This window comes from Xiphophorus maculatus, chromosome 13, assembly GCF_002775205.1.
Source record: "Xiphophorus maculatus strain JP 163 A chromosome 13, X_maculatus-5.0-male, whole genome shotgun sequence".
NCBI classification, from domain to species: Eukaryota; Metazoa; Chordata; class Actinopteri; order Cyprinodontiformes; family Poeciliidae; genus Xiphophorus; species Xiphophorus maculatus.
Genome location: NC_036455.1, coordinates 22,225,800 through 22,243,354, shown reverse-complemented (window position 1 = coordinate 22,243,354; position 17,555 = coordinate 22,225,800). Strand labels below are relative to the sequence as shown.

General features: G+C 36.8%; 3 protein-coding genes across 3 annotated transcripts in view; all 3 read left to right on the top strand.

Moving 5' to 3' along the window:
• The window catches only part of LOC102216758 (rap guanine nucleotide exchange factor 5), a 46,784-nt gene extending 36,561 nt beyond the window's left edge, over window positions 1-10,223 (top strand). Inside the window, exons 12-26 of the mRNA XM_005802685.2 lie at window positions 1,142-1,220; window positions 1,302-1,446; window positions 2,825-2,916; window positions 3,008-3,038; window positions 3,182-3,257; window positions 3,478-3,627; window positions 3,845-3,942; window positions 4,267-4,389; window positions 5,380-5,558; window positions 5,645-5,735; window positions 5,819-5,869; window positions 6,016-6,103; window positions 6,193-6,257; window positions 6,496-6,550; window positions 7,521-10,223. Coding sequence (XP_005802742.1) covers window positions 1,142-1,220; window positions 1,302-1,446; window positions 2,825-2,916; window positions 3,008-3,038; window positions 3,182-3,257; window positions 3,478-3,627; window positions 3,845-3,942; window positions 4,267-4,389; window positions 5,380-5,558; window positions 5,645-5,735; window positions 5,819-5,869; window positions 6,016-6,103; window positions 6,193-6,257; window positions 6,496-6,550; window positions 7,521-7,639 — 1,442 coding nt within the window. The 3' untranslated portion in view covers window positions 7,640-10,223. The remainder of the gene's footprint in view (window positions 1-1,141; window positions 1,221-1,301; window positions 1,447-2,824; window positions 2,917-3,007; window positions 3,039-3,181; window positions 3,258-3,477; window positions 3,628-3,844; window positions 3,943-4,266; window positions 4,390-5,379; window positions 5,559-5,644; window positions 5,736-5,818; window positions 5,870-6,015; window positions 6,104-6,192; window positions 6,258-6,495; window positions 6,551-7,520) is intronic.
• A 1,067-nt stretch (window positions 10,224-11,290) lies between these two features.
• Window positions 11,291-11,906, top strand: LOC102228041 (ladderlectin-like; the record flags this gene model as incomplete). The annotated part of the gene is made up of 1 exon (XM_023345378.1): window positions 11,291-11,906. A coding segment is annotated over one exon (501 nt), but the record flags the coding sequence as incomplete, so codon positions are not given.
• A 2,289-nt stretch (window positions 11,907-14,195) lies between these two features.
• On the top strand, window positions 14,196-14,684 carry LOC102228292 (lactose-binding lectin l-2-like). Its single transcript, XM_005802732.2, has one exon. It carries the CDS (start codon window positions 14,196-14,198, stop codon window positions 14,682-14,684), a length of 489 nt encoding a protein of 162 aa, XP_005802789.2.
• The last annotated feature ends 2,871 nt before the right edge of the window (window positions 14,685-17,555 follow it).

The window sequence follows — 17,555 nt, the reverse complement described above, 5'->3', positions numbered from 1 at the left end:
GCTGTGAACACAAAAAACACACAAAGGGGGGAAAAAAACAGAAGCAGCAGATTACCACGATTAGTTCAGCACACACATTTTATCCACCTTTTTCCCTTCTTGCTCACAAGAGATAAAGTCCCCAAGGTCAGAACTGAATGAGTTATTCATTAGAGTGCGTGTGTGCGCTGCGCCATCTGCAACTATGTGTTTGACTTTGTGCATGCCAGCGGGCAAACGCAGGGGGGCATATGTTCAAGATGAAAATGGATATTTATCATCGCACCGAGCTGAGAGAGTGTGAGCGTAGGAGGAGAGGAGTAGTAGGAGGAAATATAAACGGCAAGTTGCGGAAAATGAAAAACGGGGGATGAAGAGAGAAAGGGAGGGTGTTGGAAGATGTGATGGAGAGGCCAAGCGGGGAGACTTGGAGCAGGAACAAACCTGGTGGAGAAATAGTGTTATCGATCGCAAAGTAAAGACAGTAACAGTGAAGCAAGTTAACAGCCTTTTGAAATTTGACGAGCCCTGTCAGACCCTAAAAGTGCCTGAAATATTTCTTAAAAAGTTGCAGTTTTATTTCTAAAAGAAGGGCAGCTGATCAAATATTAATGCCACGGCCTGTGCTCGGTCTTCTATAATTGATTTCTGTGCTCTCTGCCTCACGTGGCCACATTTGGGTCACATTTTTTATTTTTTCTTTCGCAGGAAAACACTTTGACACCACACACACATGAACACGCAGAGTACTCCTACCCCACAACAATGGCTCATTACCCATGGGCGCTGAGGGCCATTTCCATTTGATTCATACCCAATGATCACCTGCTGAGCCTCGCACTCTCATGATATCCCACTTGCACTTCAATCTGTTCTACTCTACCCGTGCTGTGATGAAAACACTTGAGTTAATGGGTTATGATGTTCATGCACAAGCCTGTAACTTCGTGCAGCTGATCTATCACAGCCAGTTTAGATGTGGTGTTGTTTAAAAACATTTTCTTTCAGTTGATAGCTACAGTTTATAACTAAAATATATAACAAATCAAAGGGCTTCAGGTAGCTTCAGTCAGATGTTGTTTATTTTAAATATTTAATAGCATAAAGGAAGTAATATCAGAGGTATTTGAAATGACTCATGATGATGTGCTTTGTGTTTCAGAAATGCTGCTGGACGACTTCCTGCTGACCTACCTTGTGTTCATGTCCACTCATGACCTCTGTCAGGCGCTGCTGGGACAATATCCTTACAGCATGCAAACCCCACACACAAACCCTTCACACTCTACTTCTTGGTTTGTTGTCTCCTTGACCACATTTACTTATAGCAGCGCACGCTGCAGGGGCCAGGAGGAAGGCAAAGACGCCCTCTTTAGGAAACGCAAAGTACTGCGGCTCGTGTCCCACTGGAGCAGGCTTTACAAGGACTTCCTCAAGGAAGAGGAGCATGTCAGGAGCTTCATGAAGGTAGCAGTCTCTTCTAACACTTGCTTGTCAATGGGTTTCTATTTACACACCATCATTTTGATCCTAAGGTGTCCTTTTTTATGATAAGGTCAACTGAGGACTGGCAGCGCTCTGTCTATGACTTTTTACTGAATCGGATTCTCTTTTTGTTGTTAAATGTTGATGTTTCCGGCTCTATAAAAACATCATGGATTGAAGGGTTATAGTTGTAGTTGTTGATCAGTGGTGGAAATAATTAGCTCAGGTTTATTTATTAGCTGTAATAAGTCAAAAGTGAGTTTACCAGAAGAATCTGACTGGACTTTTTTGGGTTCTCCCAGAAGGGCAGCGAACACAGAGTCTGTTACATCCAAAGGCGAACCAACACACATCCCTCCACTTGCTCGTTCTTTCATAAACTGACTGCTCCTTTGCGCTCCAACGGGTTGCCATAGAAACCAGAGTGGTAGGATTGGCAAGGGTATCATTTTATATGGAGTGCGTAACCCAGGTGATAGTTGCCTAGTAACAGAGGGATGAGAGGGAAGCTGGGATTTGCGGGGCCACGGAGGGTCAATGACAGTGATAAAGAGGTGTGTGTGTGAGAGTGTGTTGAGCTGTACAAGGTTATTATTAATTCTACACCATACACACATGTGAACACGCCTGCGCTAAAGAGCATGTGCTTCATCTCATATTGGTTATTAAATCAGCTTCTCAGACTCTGGTAATGATGAGCTTAATGGTATTTAGATTTTTTTTTCTGTTTCTTATTCTGATATTTTCTTGAACATCTGACTAATCTCACTAATTAGAAAGCTTGTATTGTTAGTTGACATGTTGGTTTGGACTTACAACGCATAAAATTGGTATTCATGTGTGTCTTTGTTTGCTTTTATTTAATTAGATTTTTTTAAAAGCTGAAATAGTTCTACATTATTCATTGGCTTCTATCAAAGTTCAACAATCAGGAAAATAACTTTTTGAATTATGCAGATGCTGTTCAGGAAAAGCTCCGAAAATACTTAGAGTCTGGGTTAATCTTTAAGATTTTAACTGAAATCATTAGTTCATTCTGTCTGAAAGGATTTTTATACTCTAAAAGACTTTTACTTGATAAACATTCACATATGTTTTTCACACTTTCACTAATTTCACATTAAAATGTCTCGCAGCTGCAAAAAACCTCAGTATATCTTACAATAAACCATCCCATGCCTACTGGAAGATTCAATATGTAAAGCTAACACATTTGGTGTCAGTTTGTTGCAAGTTGAGTTTTTTTTCCTCACAATCCTGACTACTCAGCATCATACTAACCCTTTTGAAAAAGTCTAACTCTTCCTTCAATAAGTCCTGCTGTCATCATTAATCATCATCTTTCTGTTTTGTCTGTCAGACGCTGTACAGTTACGTTCTAGAGGATGTGTACGAGTTCCCCTCGCTGGAGAAAGACCTAAAAGAGTTTCATAAGCTTCTGCGTCGCAGACAGTAAGCACTTCTTATCAAATGGAATTGATTTAAGTTTGTGCATCTAGTTGCTAAATTCCTGCTTACTACTGTGTGTGTTATTTTCTTGTAGCACAGTGGACAACTGCCCTCCCAATCAAAAGGTATGTAAAGTAAGCAGTTTCACATTTGAAAGTTTGTAAAGGTAAACTTATTATTCACACTGAGTTAAACAGGTCTTTAAAAAGAAGTCACATCGTATATAGAGATTTTTAAAACTCAGTGGTTGCTCTTCTTTGTCTGTCAGAGTAAGCAAGCGTACCAGCACAGCGTAAAGGAGAACAGTTTGCAGCTTCGCAATTCACCAGCGGACCAGAGAGAGGGTGAGTGCGACAAAAATACAAAACAGCTCAACATAATTACGGATAATAACAGAATTTTGATTTATGTAAATTTCCTACACACAGACGGTTTCCGTCTTTGTCTCCAATTTTGTACTTAACATTAATCTAGTCAAATTGTCCTCTTTGAGCTTTGCTTGTGTTTGATCCTGAACCTTTTGCTTTTTCTCCCTTATGGTAAATATTTAAATTAATTTTCCAGTGATATGTTGCGTATACGTGAGTCCTGACTCCTACCTAAGTGTCCACACACACCCTGCTCTGGAGGCTCGGGAGCTTCTGCGGATTCTGGGTCTGAAGCTGGACAAAGCAGAGGAGGATATGGTGCTGGCCGTGGTGTCGCATACTGGAGGTACACAGTGAATTCACACCGTTTTTCAATAAATAAATGTTTCTCCTGACATTCACTTATGCAAGAGTTTATAAAACCTTATGTAACTTCAGACCTAGTGATGATTTGCTGGATGCTTTGTGATCAACTATTCCTAGATCATGCCCAAAGAGAACTTGAGTTTTTTAAGATTATTTTAATATCATAATCATCATTTTTAAATTATTTGTCTCTGCAGAGCGGAGGATGTTGCAGCCCAGCGACTGTGTCTATTCAGAGTCTCTGACCCCACAGGGGAAGCTGGTGGCCTGTCACAGGGACCTCACTGAGATCTTGGTGTGTAAATATCCTTTTGTATTCATGAATCAATTTCTCTGTAGAGACAAATCTCAAGATAGTGATGCACTTCCTAAGAACTTTTTCTCCTTAAGGTATTGTTAGTTACGTCACCAACAATATGTTATAATCCGACATGGGAATGAATCTTCAGATTTTTTTTCTTTAATTCATGTTATAGTATTGTAATCAGGATCACTTTTATTAAAACATAATTTATTCAGAAGAGGAGATAATATTTAATGCAGTTTAAATAAAAATATTGTCTATGCGTGTGACATTTCTTTGATTTTATAAAAACGTTTTCCGTGCTTGTATTTGCAGCCTCCGCTAACGGACTGCGCTGAGTTGAGTAGGAGGCCTGTTCGTCTCTTAGGCATCAACACCTGGGATGTGGCTGCAGCGCTCACACACCTGGACTGGAGCCTCTTTAAATCTATCCATGAGGTATCTACACAAAATCATAAATGAGTTGCATTCAAACATTTTAATGCATTTCAAATCAGATTGTGTCAAAAATTTAAATAACTTCAAGTCTCGCACAATCGAGTTTGCAACTGTGAACTTAACTTGTTACTGAAAAATAACTCATACACTTTTTGTCAGAATTTATTTAAGGCTGCACAATATTAGGAAATCAGCAATATTGTTGAATATTACAGTAACGATATTGGTAGCAATGCATTCACATTGACTGTCATTATGATAAAGTTGACATTTCTACCTGCCGGTGAACTTGCATCTGTATCATATTTAGCATTAATTTAGCACTTGGACTCTAATACTGAATAAATACTGCTTTTCTGCTCTTACCTTTGTGAGAAATATCAATGGGAAAAATGGTGGACGGGATAAAGTCTCACTGCAGTTGATGCTGACACAGAAAATAGTTCCCAAGATACTAAAGATAAAAAAAATGCTATCAAATGGTTTGTTTTGACAGAAGAGAAAGAGACTTCCGGGAATATTGCGGACTTATCCTAGCTTTCATTGCAATATTCTGCAATAATTTTGCAATAGTAGGATTTCCTTTTGTCTTGCAGTCCTTAGTAAATTAACACCTTTGAAACATTTTTGACCTGCGTCTACAGCAAAGCACATTTATTTGAAGAAAAAATATCATTGTATCTATTTTATTATATTTTTACTTTTTGGTATCAAATATAATATTGAGGGAGAAATTGTGAAGTTTGCCATTTCAGTTGACAGTCACCATACATAATGCAACCAGTACCATGCATAGTTTATGTATGTTAAGAAAACTTAGTAAAGCTTTTTATTTTGTCACTCTTATTTGTGATTTGATGATTATAACTTGCATTGAAATCCATAAGAAATATAAGGATTTTTATATATATATATTTCTTTTTTTTGGCCGTAGCTCCTTTTGATTCCATAAGTGATTTATTTCCAAAAATGTTTCCATGTGTCATGCAGCAGGAGCTGGTGTACTACACTCTGAGTCGCGCTCCTGGCTCCAGCCACACGGCGGCGCTCTCTGTCCTCCTCCAGCGCTGTAACGAGGTCCAGCAGTGGGTCATGTCCGAGGTGCTCATGTGTGTGTCGCTTAATAAGAGAGTGCAGCTGCTGAAGAAGTTCATCAAGATCGCAGCTCAGTGAGTGGACACAAAATGAAAAACGGAAAACTAATTGGGAGCATCAAGATTCTGATTTTGTTTCCATTTTTTTTTGTGATTTGTAGCTGTAAAGCCCAAAGAAATCTGAACTCTGCGTTTGCCATTATAATGGGTCTGAACACAGCGGCTGTCAGCAGACTAAACCAGACATGGGAGGTAAGGATGTGTGTTGCTGGACTTTGATTTAGATGCAAACTCTGCGCTGGGCGATTATTACATTCAAATACTCTTGTTTTCAGAAATGTCCAGGGAAGTTCAAGAAGTTGTTCTCAGAGTTGGAACTCATCACGGTGAGAATAGAGAGAGTGTTGCAGGCAGAGCTTCAAATGTGCTCCAGCAATTTTCTTTCTTTCTTTCTTGATAGACAAATCCCTAAATTTCTCCCCTTCTTTTCAAGCCTTCTTAAGCATTTCTCTCTTCCTCTGGCTCTTCACAGGATCCATCTCTGAACCACAAAGCTTATAGAGAGGCCTTCAAAAGGATGAAACCTCCTAAGATCCCTTTCATGCCTCTTCTCCTAAAAGGTATCCTCTAAATCCTTCACTCACACATAAATATAGATTTTAAAAACAACACTGAATTAAACTTTAATATGCCTCTCCACTGCTTTTAGATATCACTTTCATCCATGAAGGAAATAAGACCTTTCATGACAACCTGGTTAACTTTGAGAAGCTGGTGAGTGAAGTATTAAGTTTTTGCAGATTAAAACATCTAAATCATACATTACAGCAGATTATTTATTGAAAGTCCTGGAGATTGTTTTTCTGCAGAAAACATTTTCAACTAAATCCTCCTTTGATATGAATGAAATGTAGGTGACAGAATATGTAGGATTTACCTTAAAAGATCTTCTATTTTCCACAGCTAATAATGAAGCTTTAGTGTTTGAACACATCCTCTCTCATTTCAACAGCATATGATAGCAGACACGGTGAGGATGATTCGCCACTGCCAAAGTGACCAGCCAGGTGTGTATCAGCATTTATGGGTATTTGTTTTAATGGCAAAATAGATATAGAAAACAGAAGAAAAAAAACCCAGAGTTAATTAGGATTTTGGATTCAAATGGAATCGTGCAGAGAGAAAATTGTCAGAACATTTTGGTTTCTTATCTACCAAACCTGAAGTGTCTGGAGAACCAACACAAAGAAAAGATGTGAAACAGATATCTGTACTCAGATGTTTTTGGGCAGAGGAAGAGTCAAGTCAATGTCTGGTATGTGGATCTACGTCCAACAAAGAAGGAAAACAAACACTTCTTAAGAAGCAGGTTTCAACCAAGCATGCAGCACTGCTTAGCTTTTTTCTTTTTTAAATCAGAAAGTGAATCAAAGTCATAATGTTTGTTTGTTTTTCCACAATGACAGCTACTTCAGGAACTAAATGTTTCCTTTGGCACGTTTGCATAAAATGCTTCCTTGATCACTCAAAATAACTTTTTTTTTATGTTGCATGTTTGCATGTAAAGTCAACAGGGAGTGGAGGCGTTACAGTGTAATTTAATAGATTATGTTGAACACGAATACATCTCTGAACAGACCAGTAAAGCATACAATATAAACCAGTGAATCTTTAAAGTCATTCATAAGAAAACAAAGAATGAGAATCTTGTGCATCTTTATTCTAGTTATTTAGGATAATGTCTGTTTTATAAAAGGTAAAGTCAATTTGAGAAATGCAATGTCTAAATTTGTGATGTTTTGATGCTACTCATTATTGGAAGGGTTCTGCTGCCACCTGCAGCTCAGTTAGAGCATTGCATCTGTACTGGGTCAGCTGATTTGGTTTTCTCTTTCAGTTACCAAGCAACAGTTTCTACACGGGCTTTTTGTTTTCGATTTATTTATTTTTATACATGTCCGTTGAGCTTCACAGTGGGAAGGCTTCCAGGAAAGACTCGTGTTTGACTTCAGCACATGTTCTCCGTCTGTCTCCTAGGCAATGAGGTTATCGGAGTGGACAGCGCGGAGGTGAGGGCGAGCGTCCACTACCTGCACATCATCGACAATCAACAGACACTCTTTGAACTGTCACACAAGCTGGAGCCGCGCGCTTAAGCATAAGCGGGAATGCCAGTCTGTGTGACAATGGGGACGCTTTGTACAGCAAACGGTCACACGTACACTGCAGCAAGATCACACAACCAGCAGTGCTGTGAGATGGACACCAGTCTGTCATCCAACACGGTCCTCTCTCAAAAGGCTTTCATACACTCAACATTTGCTTGTGAGGGGTTTTTAACCTCCACACATTCCCTGGGAACCTTCTACAGAAACCGAATCCGTGCAGGAAGATGGAGAAACTGAGCGAAGCGTCAAGGAGGTTGTGATTAGTTTGTACAGTTCCTGCTGGGCTGATTAGGCCTCTGTTTTGTTCTCGCCTTTGGTTGGTTATTTTCCTGTTCATCAGGTGGAATATTCCTTTATTTTTGTAAATCTCGCTGCTCCCATTGAACATCAACAAAGACTTGATAACCGCGTCTTCATTTCAAACCCAAAAGCATTAAGATTTTCTTTTCTTTTTTTTTTTTGGAAAAGCTAAATGTGCATCATAGACTGTCCAATATGATTTCTATTGCATAGCTCGCACTTATTTTCATAGACATGCTATTTAGTTGTGCAAGCTTTTTAGTTATTGTTCAGGAATAACTAAAGCCAATTGGTTCTGGGTTTTAAAGCCTGAAACAACCCTCATGCTCTCATCTCTATGATGTTTTATTGTGAATAGAAACGATTAGTTAGCTTTGTACATACTGTGGACCTGACAGTTTTCAGTGCCAAGCGTTTCTTTTGAGCGTTGCAGCCCGGCTGCGCTGCAGCTCCTGTTTTGTTCGCCCCGTTACAAGCATGACGTTCGCTCCTTGGATCATGTGAAGCCAACCTGACTCCCTGCAGAGATGCTTTCTGTCGAGATGTGCTATTGAACCTGGTCTCTATGGAAACGGTCCCAGCAGAGATCAATGTTTCTTTTTTTTTTTATATACATATATATCTTTAAGGTTTATTGTGTCGATGTCTTTTATTCGAAGTGCAGCACAACAGAACAGCTTTGTTCCACTGATTCACTTTCATAGAAAGAAGACGGATAATTAATACCTACTGACTGAAAATAATGTTTTGTTTCGAAACAATCTCATTTATACTGTGAGAACTAATTCAGGATACTGACAGATTAATGGAACCAAAGGAAATGACTTTGAGATTTGTTTTTTTCCAAGTCACTGTGGGGGAAAGCCTGACTAAATAATAAAATTTTCTATTTTACGCCCGCACACAAATGCAGCACGAAAGCAGAAAGCTATTGTCTGATATACTGATGCTTAGAAATCAACAAATCCTTTTTGTTGCTCATTGGTTATTTTACTACATTTATGTAAATGCCTTTTGGTTTCCCCCTCACCCCTCTTTTTGTCACTTCCTTGCAACAGTGCAGCTGTGATATTCTAAATGTTAACTCAGATAAGCATTTGCTGCCTCTTTTGGACTTTTATAAGGTTTAAATTAGGGATAAAGTGCAATACTGTGAAGATTCTCTTACAGGTGTTTATTTGGATTTCAAAGAAAGAGCTTTTTTTTTTTTCATGGTTGTTACATCAATAGGAGACATTTACCCAAACTGTGCCAAATGTGTTCTACATTCATGGTGTGAAGAAATATTTCAAGCTGAAAAGTTCTCAGTCTGACTGTCACCATTATGATTTGGATCCACTTGGAAGCATTGTTGAGAGCTTTAAACACTTTATCTTAACAGGATTAGAGCCGATAAAAGTGACAGATTTTCAAATGTTTGTTGTTTAAGAAGTTTTACTTTTGGAAACTGAAACTGTTCCGGTAAATCTGCTGGTTTGTATTTGTTCTTTTAGAAGTTGGTCAGGATAACAGCAAAAAATGTTACAGTCTTAAATTCAGCATAGTTACGCCTGAAACCTGTTAAACAGCGTACCAGCAACCTCTTAGTCTACTGAGATTAATCAATTTGAGATGTCAACTTTTTTATATGATAATCACAATTAAATCTTCTTTAACAATATTACAGCTTTGTTGTAAAAATGCTCTCACAGTGAATAGTTGCTAAGGTTTATACATCAGAGCACACATTTGTTTGAGTTCAAAGTAACATTGAAATGTTTTCTATTTGGTTAGCATAGAGTTGTGCATGATGTACATACAGACACCCTTTGCCGATCATGTGTAAAGAAGTTAAGTTGGTTATTTATTAAAAACCTGTGTTTATTTATAGTGACTAAACGTCTTTGGTTTTTGTGCCATCTACAGTTTTTTGAGGAGAGCAGGTGTGAAGCATCCGGGGTCAAATGCGTTTTGTGCTGTAATGTAGCCACTAGAGGGCAGCAGAAGTGCAATAAGTCTGTCAAACGTTGAACGGACAGCAATACAACAGGAGGCTGTATTCAGTGTTTTATTAGCCGCTGTTATAGAAGTGTACAGTTCTGTTTTTTTTTTTTTTTTTAAGCTGTTGTTCAAGACCAGTTTGCATGATAAAAAAAAAAATCACAAAATTCACAGTGTAAGAGTTTAAGGAAAAGGCTTTGTACAATTGTAATATTGTTTATGTGTAAATATGCCTATGTTTGGTATGTTATTTATCAGTTGTAAAATGGAAAAGAAGTGAATCACAAAGCAACTCGTCTCCTTGTCTTTTTCAAACTTCAGGCAGCTGAAGTCTTTTTTGTTTCTAAAATGCAGCTTCATCGTTCAAAATTCCATTGAAAATGAATACAGTCTAAGTTATGAGACATCTACAGGTGAGTTGGTGCTCTTTTTGACCCATAAATGGCTGCTGTGTAATTATGAGTATTTGTGCTCAGAATATTAATGGACTTACTAAGTGGTATGAAGGATACAGAAGAAACAAGCCTTTAACACTCCCAGCACAGCTGGTGTTGATATCAGTGGCATCTTTAACTTAAAGACTTTCAGACAACCTCAGTAATAATTTACAGGAACAGAACCAGGAAATTAAAATAGAGCAATAACCGTCTGGGACACTTTTTTTTTATTTATTCATTTATCTTTTTATTTCATTTAATTATTATTTTTTTTTCTTTTTACAAATGTTCAAATAATTGGTTTCTTTTGCCTTAATTCATTTTATACTTATTTAGTTATTTCTTCAAAATACCAGATTTGCATATAACTTTGTACTTCTTCTCTGTCTGGTGACATAATTTCTAAATATTAAACTAAATGTCCTGGCCAGTTAATAAGTACTTCATTGACTCTAAGACACAAATGTAACTTTATGTTTGTGTAACATACATTTATGCAATGTTTGTTACATTGCATAAATGCATATTGTTTGCTACATTATGCAACTTTGTGGTACATTGCATAAATGTTTGTTACATAATTTCTCAATTGGTGACTATATTTTTATGACCTTTTATTCTTGTGTTTTCATGATGTAAAACACTTTGAACTGCATTGTTGCTTCAACGTACTATGCAAATAAACGTAATAAATTCATCGATTATCATTCCGTGTTAAGAAAATAGAGTTCCTATAAGGGACAGCGTTTATGGGAAATCAAAGCAAAAACTAAAGTAGCTCATTAACAGGAACATGATAGACGCCCTTTCTGAGGAATATAAAAGAGACCCGGTGAACTCCAGTCTCTCCAGAACTCTCTTCAGCATTCATCCCTGCAGATAAACTCCAGCACTACATAGAAATCTCTCAGAATCATAAACTTCAGACTCCAAGGTGATATTGCTGTTCTTCTTGTTTGGTCTCTCTCTGGCTGCTGTGGCTCCTTCAGACAAACAGGAGATGAAGCTCCAGCGGGGCGGCTGTCCCCCGTTCTGGTTCAGCTTCAATGAGCGCTGCTACAAGTACGTCGCCACCTTGATGACCTGGGCTGATGCAGAGCAGCACTGTGTGACCCAAGGAGCCAACCTGGTGTCCATCCACAGTCTGGCAGAAGAGAACTTTGTCAAAATGCTGATCAGAAACTTTGATCACGCTGAGGGAGCCAACTGGATCGGACTGTCTGACGCTCAGAAGGATGGAACATATTTCTGGTCTGACGGGTCCAGATTCAACTTCAAGCTGTGGAATGCAGGAGAACCAAATAATAACGAAGGACCTGAACCCTGTGTGCACACCAACTCTGGCCCATCCAAGGGATGGAACGATAAAGTGTGCACAGACAACTACTCCTCTGTTTGTAAAGCTCGCCTGGATTCGCAATAGCTAACAATATGTTTTTTAGAATTATAAAACCTGGCTGCCATGAGCATGTCTTTATATCCTCTAATTTTGTAAGATTTTTATAAGAGCTTTATGAAAGGCTTGATCTTCTAAACAAAAGTTGATAAATTGGGCTGAAAAAGATTTTTCACTTCATCTGTAAGAAAAGAGTTTCATTTGTAATAACCATTGTAAAATAAAATAACAAATTTTAAATATGTTATTTCAAACGTTTCAATGTCCTTGTTTTTAATCATGTCATTATCTCCATCTGTGTATGAAGTGAGGACTATTAAGAAGACCATTATAGAGATGAGATGACATGTTTCACAGGTTTAATTAGGAATGAGAAAAACATCTTAAATCATTTGAGTTTTAATCCATCAAACTACATTCACCTAATAAGAATAAAATATTTGCAATGCTTTTTAGGTTAGGTAAGTTATTTTATACTAAAACAAATATAAATTGTACATCTGTAATTAGCACACCGAGTATGATTGGTACTTTATTTGGTACTAAAATAATTTAACTAGAAGAATGGTGGGTTGGCCACTGGGGATTCGGGAGATTTGCAGAATCTCCTGATTTTGTTTTCTTTTGAACCCCATAAACAAAAGTCACTACTGTCTTTGCAGTCACCATCCCAGCTGATCTGGCACTTCGGGCAATAAAATATCAAACTGGGTCAGTCTCAGACTGGGACCAAGCAGCAACACTACAGCAAGTTAGCGAAAACAGCCTGTCTCTATCATCTCTGCCCAGGCTTGGCATTGTGTGTGTTTGTGTGTTGGATATGTTAAAGTCACACATATTAAAGGCAGCATGTCAGCAATGTAACGCTATAGGTTCGTATGGCATAACATTAATCTGCTTAACATCTTATTAACATTTTAGGGGAAAGGCTGTGTCGCAATTAAAATTGATAAGATCTCAATATACAGATTATACAGTTGTCTTTGTTTTATATTAATAAGCTATGGATGTATATTTTTTACCAGCTCAAAAGAAATACAAATAAAGTCATTAATCCATTTCCTGTGTGTTTAGTGCTTTTCCTAAGCTGAGTTTTATGTTGTATTTCTGTTCTAACATCATTCATTCTTTGCAATAGTACTATAAAGTTTATCCTTGTTGCTATTAAGGGACAGACAAGGTCACTGAGTTGTAAAAGAGGGACAGGATGATACCAGTCGGAGTGAAGAGAAAGAAGAAGAGACAATTTCTGTGGAACTGCAGAAGGACACAGAAGGGAGGGACAAGGATCACAAGAATGGAGCAGAAACAACAAAAATGTCCCAGCTACCTGGGCAGGTAGAGTGTATAGGATTGGATTGACATTACATCTTTCCTACGGTTTATATTAACCTCTTAATATAAACCTCTAAAGATTAAAACACCCTATAGGTCTACATAGCTTTGGAGGTTGTTATTTGTTTCCTATAATATTTTCTTTGATTTTTATAAAGTACTTGCTTAATAAACCTTTATAAATTGATTTGCAATTTTAATTTTGTCATTAAATACATACACAGAGTAGTTGTAATTGTTGAACTGATTGCTCTTATTCAGCAAATAAAGTTATTTGTTGTCCAATAAGATAAGAAGCCTTTTTAATCAATCTCCCAGGCTGACATTCAACCCCACCTTTCCCTCATCAACATAAAGCTATGCGTCTCACAGGCGGCAAAAAAACCACTAAATCATTATTAACCTGTCTAATGTGGCTCAACCTCATCTTTTTGAACCTTTACATCCTCATTAAAACCAGAACCGATAAAGGTGCCTGGTAAATCAACAGCATTTACAGGAACCGAACAAAGAAATTATGATTGAGCAATAACTGTCTGGCACACCTGCACTTTTTCTAAGCAAAATTAATGTTACTGATAATTTTGTCAACATATACAAATTTATAGTTACACATTTTGTATTATTTTTAGTGACCAATGGTTAGTTTGACTCTGAGGAAAATTTCTCCACATTTTTCCAAACTAAAGTCACTTTGTATGGAATGAGCACAACATGATAAAAAAAATAATAATTAAAGTGCTTTGATTTTTTTTACCTTTATGGAATATAAATAATTTCCTATTTATTTTAATCAACAAATCTGAGATTTTACGGTCAAAATGTTACCCCAAAATCTGTAATATATATTTAAACATGTTTTCAGGTGAACTGTTAAAAAAATGTCCAAAAAACTATGGTGCTGTGTGCAGATGGGCATGTTAATAGATGCATTAACATTTAACCATTACATAACAATGCAGACGCCCTTTCTTGGTGCTATATAAGGAAGCAGTCTGCCTTTTGTCTCTCCAGGATTCTCTTCAACATCCATCACTGCAGAAAAACTCCAGCAAGAACTTCAGATCCCTCCACCTCAGAGACATCGAGATCCAAGATGATGTGGTTCCTCTTCCTGTTTGGTCTGGCTCTGGCTGCTGAGCCTCCTTCAAATGGACAGGAACTGAAGCTGCTGCGTGGCGGCTGCCCCTTGTTCTGGTTCAGCTTCGAGGGTCGCTGCTACAAGTACTTTGGCTCAAGAGTGACCTGGGGAGAAGCAGAGCTCCTGTGTGTGTCTGAAGGAGCCAACCTGGTTTCCATCCACAGCCTAAATGAACACAATTTTGTCAATTTTCTGATCAAGAACTTTGATCCTACTCAGTCATGGACCTGGATTGGACTCACTGACATGCATAAGGAAGGAGGGTGGATATGGTCCGATGGGTCTAAATACACATTTTCCCTTTGGAATTCTGGACAGCCTGACAATGATGGTGGAAATGAACACTGTGTTCACACCAACTACGGAAACAATTTTTACTTCAATGATCGTTTGTGCTTCACTCAGTTAGCTTTTGTCTGTGCAACTCGTACAGGTTGTCCCTAAACACATAACAATTAAAAAGGAAAAAATCTTAATAGTCGCTTTTCTTGATGATTTTTCTGTTTAGATTCAACTGGGTTTTTTTTTCAACAAAAGCCAACAAAGGAATGAAAATGTGATTTTCTATTGTATTTCCATATGTATGTCATATAACAATAAATGTAAAATATATAATTGTAATAAACTCTTTTAACATTGATAGGTTTATTTGTCATAACCTGCAAAGAATCAGCCAGAGACAGAGATTAGGTTTCTTTTAATTTCTTTTCTGCAGAATAGGAGAATTGAGAACAGACGCGACGAATCGCTGTCAAACACTGTCTGGACTCAATTCTGCCAGTTCTTTCTTTGCATTTCTCTTTATTGTATAGAAAAAGGAGGTTGGGCTTCTTCACACAGTCACACAGAGAATTGACCAACCGTCTTTACATTCTGGAACCTCCTATGGACATGCCCTTATAAGGGCATGTGGCTGACCACAACTAATCAGTTACATATGGAACTAATAACACATGAATGTTTAACGTTTTTAGCTTCCAAGCAAACATCCTAAACAAAGTTAATAATATACTACAAAAGAAAAGAGAAGTTAAGTAAATATAAAAAGAAGAATAATATGAGAGTAATAATATAAAAAGAATAATATGAAAACATAACTTGAACAGGAGGATAATTTTTCTAACAAACATCCAACTTAAAATGCTTTCTCTCTGTTCTTTGATTCTTTCCTCTTTGTGGAAATATTAGGAAGAATATTATAATGCCTAATATTTTATTAGAGTTGCTTCTAGAACCAATAGAGGCTTATCCCACGAATCAGTAAGCAAATGCAAAATGAAAAATATTGCATAACATATTTTGCAATATTTTGCAAAAATATTGGAGGATATTGCAATATTTAAGCAATATTTTGCAATACAAATATTTATGCAATATTTAAATTGCATACAAATATTACATAATTTTATGCAATATTTTCTTTTTGAATCAGTGTAGGAGGGGATAAATTAATAACTGAACCAGTTTAAAGAAATATTCAAAAGCTGCATCTTGGACATTTTGTAAAAGTCTAAAGTAAAACGTTTTTCATTAAAATATATATTTATATTTAACCATGTTTTCATCTAATAAAAACATTTAGACAGGTTAATATTTATAAATCTAAACTCTGGTCCTTCCACAGTTTGGAGAAAAACAACTTTGTGAAGTTTTTGATCGAGAACTTCATGCAACTTTAGAATTCACATGGATTGGAGTCACAGATTTTTACAAAAGAGGAGCTTGGGTTCAGTCCAGTGGATCTAAATATGATATTTTAAGTCTGTTGGATCAGAGTTGCCTAATTAATCATGATAAATGATCTTTACATATATTGTGACCTATAACATTTTGAAAGTAAGAAATTACTTCTTCAGAACATTAGTCATTCAGTACATTAGTCCTGTTCTTGCCTTTTTGCACTGGCCTCCTGTACACTTGAGGACTAATTTTAAAATTTTAGTTTTAACTTTCAAGGCTATCCATGACCAAGCACCTAAATACATTCTTGATTTTTTGCATCATTTAGCTTTGTCTAGGCCAAATGTTGTTCAGTGAACCCCAAACCTGTATTTAACCTGTGGAGGTTGTGCTTTTCGGGCGATGGCTCAAAGGCTCTGAAACTCTGTCCCACTACACAGACTCTTTTAAGGAACAACTAAAGACATTTTTATTCAGACAGACTTTTGCTTAATGTTTCTTTGGTTTGTTTGTTTTTGTTTTGTTGTAATTGTTTTTGCCATTGTGATGCTCATTGTGATCTACTGTATATGTTTGTGAAAAGTGATATAGAAATAAAATTTTACTTACTGACTTAAATTGCAATCTGTAAACACGAGGCAGAATCAAGACATTGCTTTCTGTTGGAAAATTACTTCTATTGGACCATATTTCTGGTCTATTGGACCAGAACATATTTTTTATTATTTAGTATGTTTTTAGGCTATTTGTGTTATATTAATAAATGTGTACACATGTTGACAAGTTCCTTTCATTGTCAAACTACTTGGGAAGGAAAATTTGCTCCAAACATTCTGCAAAATCAAACAGAAGTCTTATTTTCATTTATTTAGTAAATCTAACACAAAAGAATGAAGGTCAGGAAAGAGATTATTCTGAGAACAGACCACAAAATCAATTCTGAACATAATTATATAGACTACAAGTAATTATTATTTAAATTATGAATGAGTTGCAATTTAGAACAGTTGCGTGGAACTAACTTTATCTTTATTAATTTATGATCAACACAAGCCCTTTGTGCTACAGTCAGATGTTGCTTCCAAAGTTTTAATTATGTCTGAATCTGGTGCTCAAAAAATGTGCCGAACAGCTGAATGTGTGACGTAAATTTTTTATGGATTTTTTTTGGCTGTTTTGGAATTTATTTGATAATGAAATGATGGGAAAGACAGACAGCAAACATCAATGAGTCAGGACTCAAATCTGTGACCACTGTGTCAAATACTGAGGCCTCCATATAGGAGTCTTACGCTTTACATCTGCAATACCAACACACGCCCCTGAGATTTAATTTGTAAAAAAATAAAATGTTGTGAACTCAGTTCAAAATAAAGTTGTGAAAAGTGTGCAGAAGGAAGTTTTTGGAGTTCCAAAACAATTTCAAAACGTCAGTTACAAAAAAAGTGAATAAATGTAATGTTAATATCAAGCATATTTGATTTACTTCTTTAGTATTCAAACTTGCTCTGAGTTACTGGGGAAAGTAATAAAGACAACCACCAGCTGGCATCTATATCCTCAATTATATTTGCACAATCGTGATGATAATATAACTTCCAGGGAAGGAGACAGATAAAGAGTTTCTATGAAGGA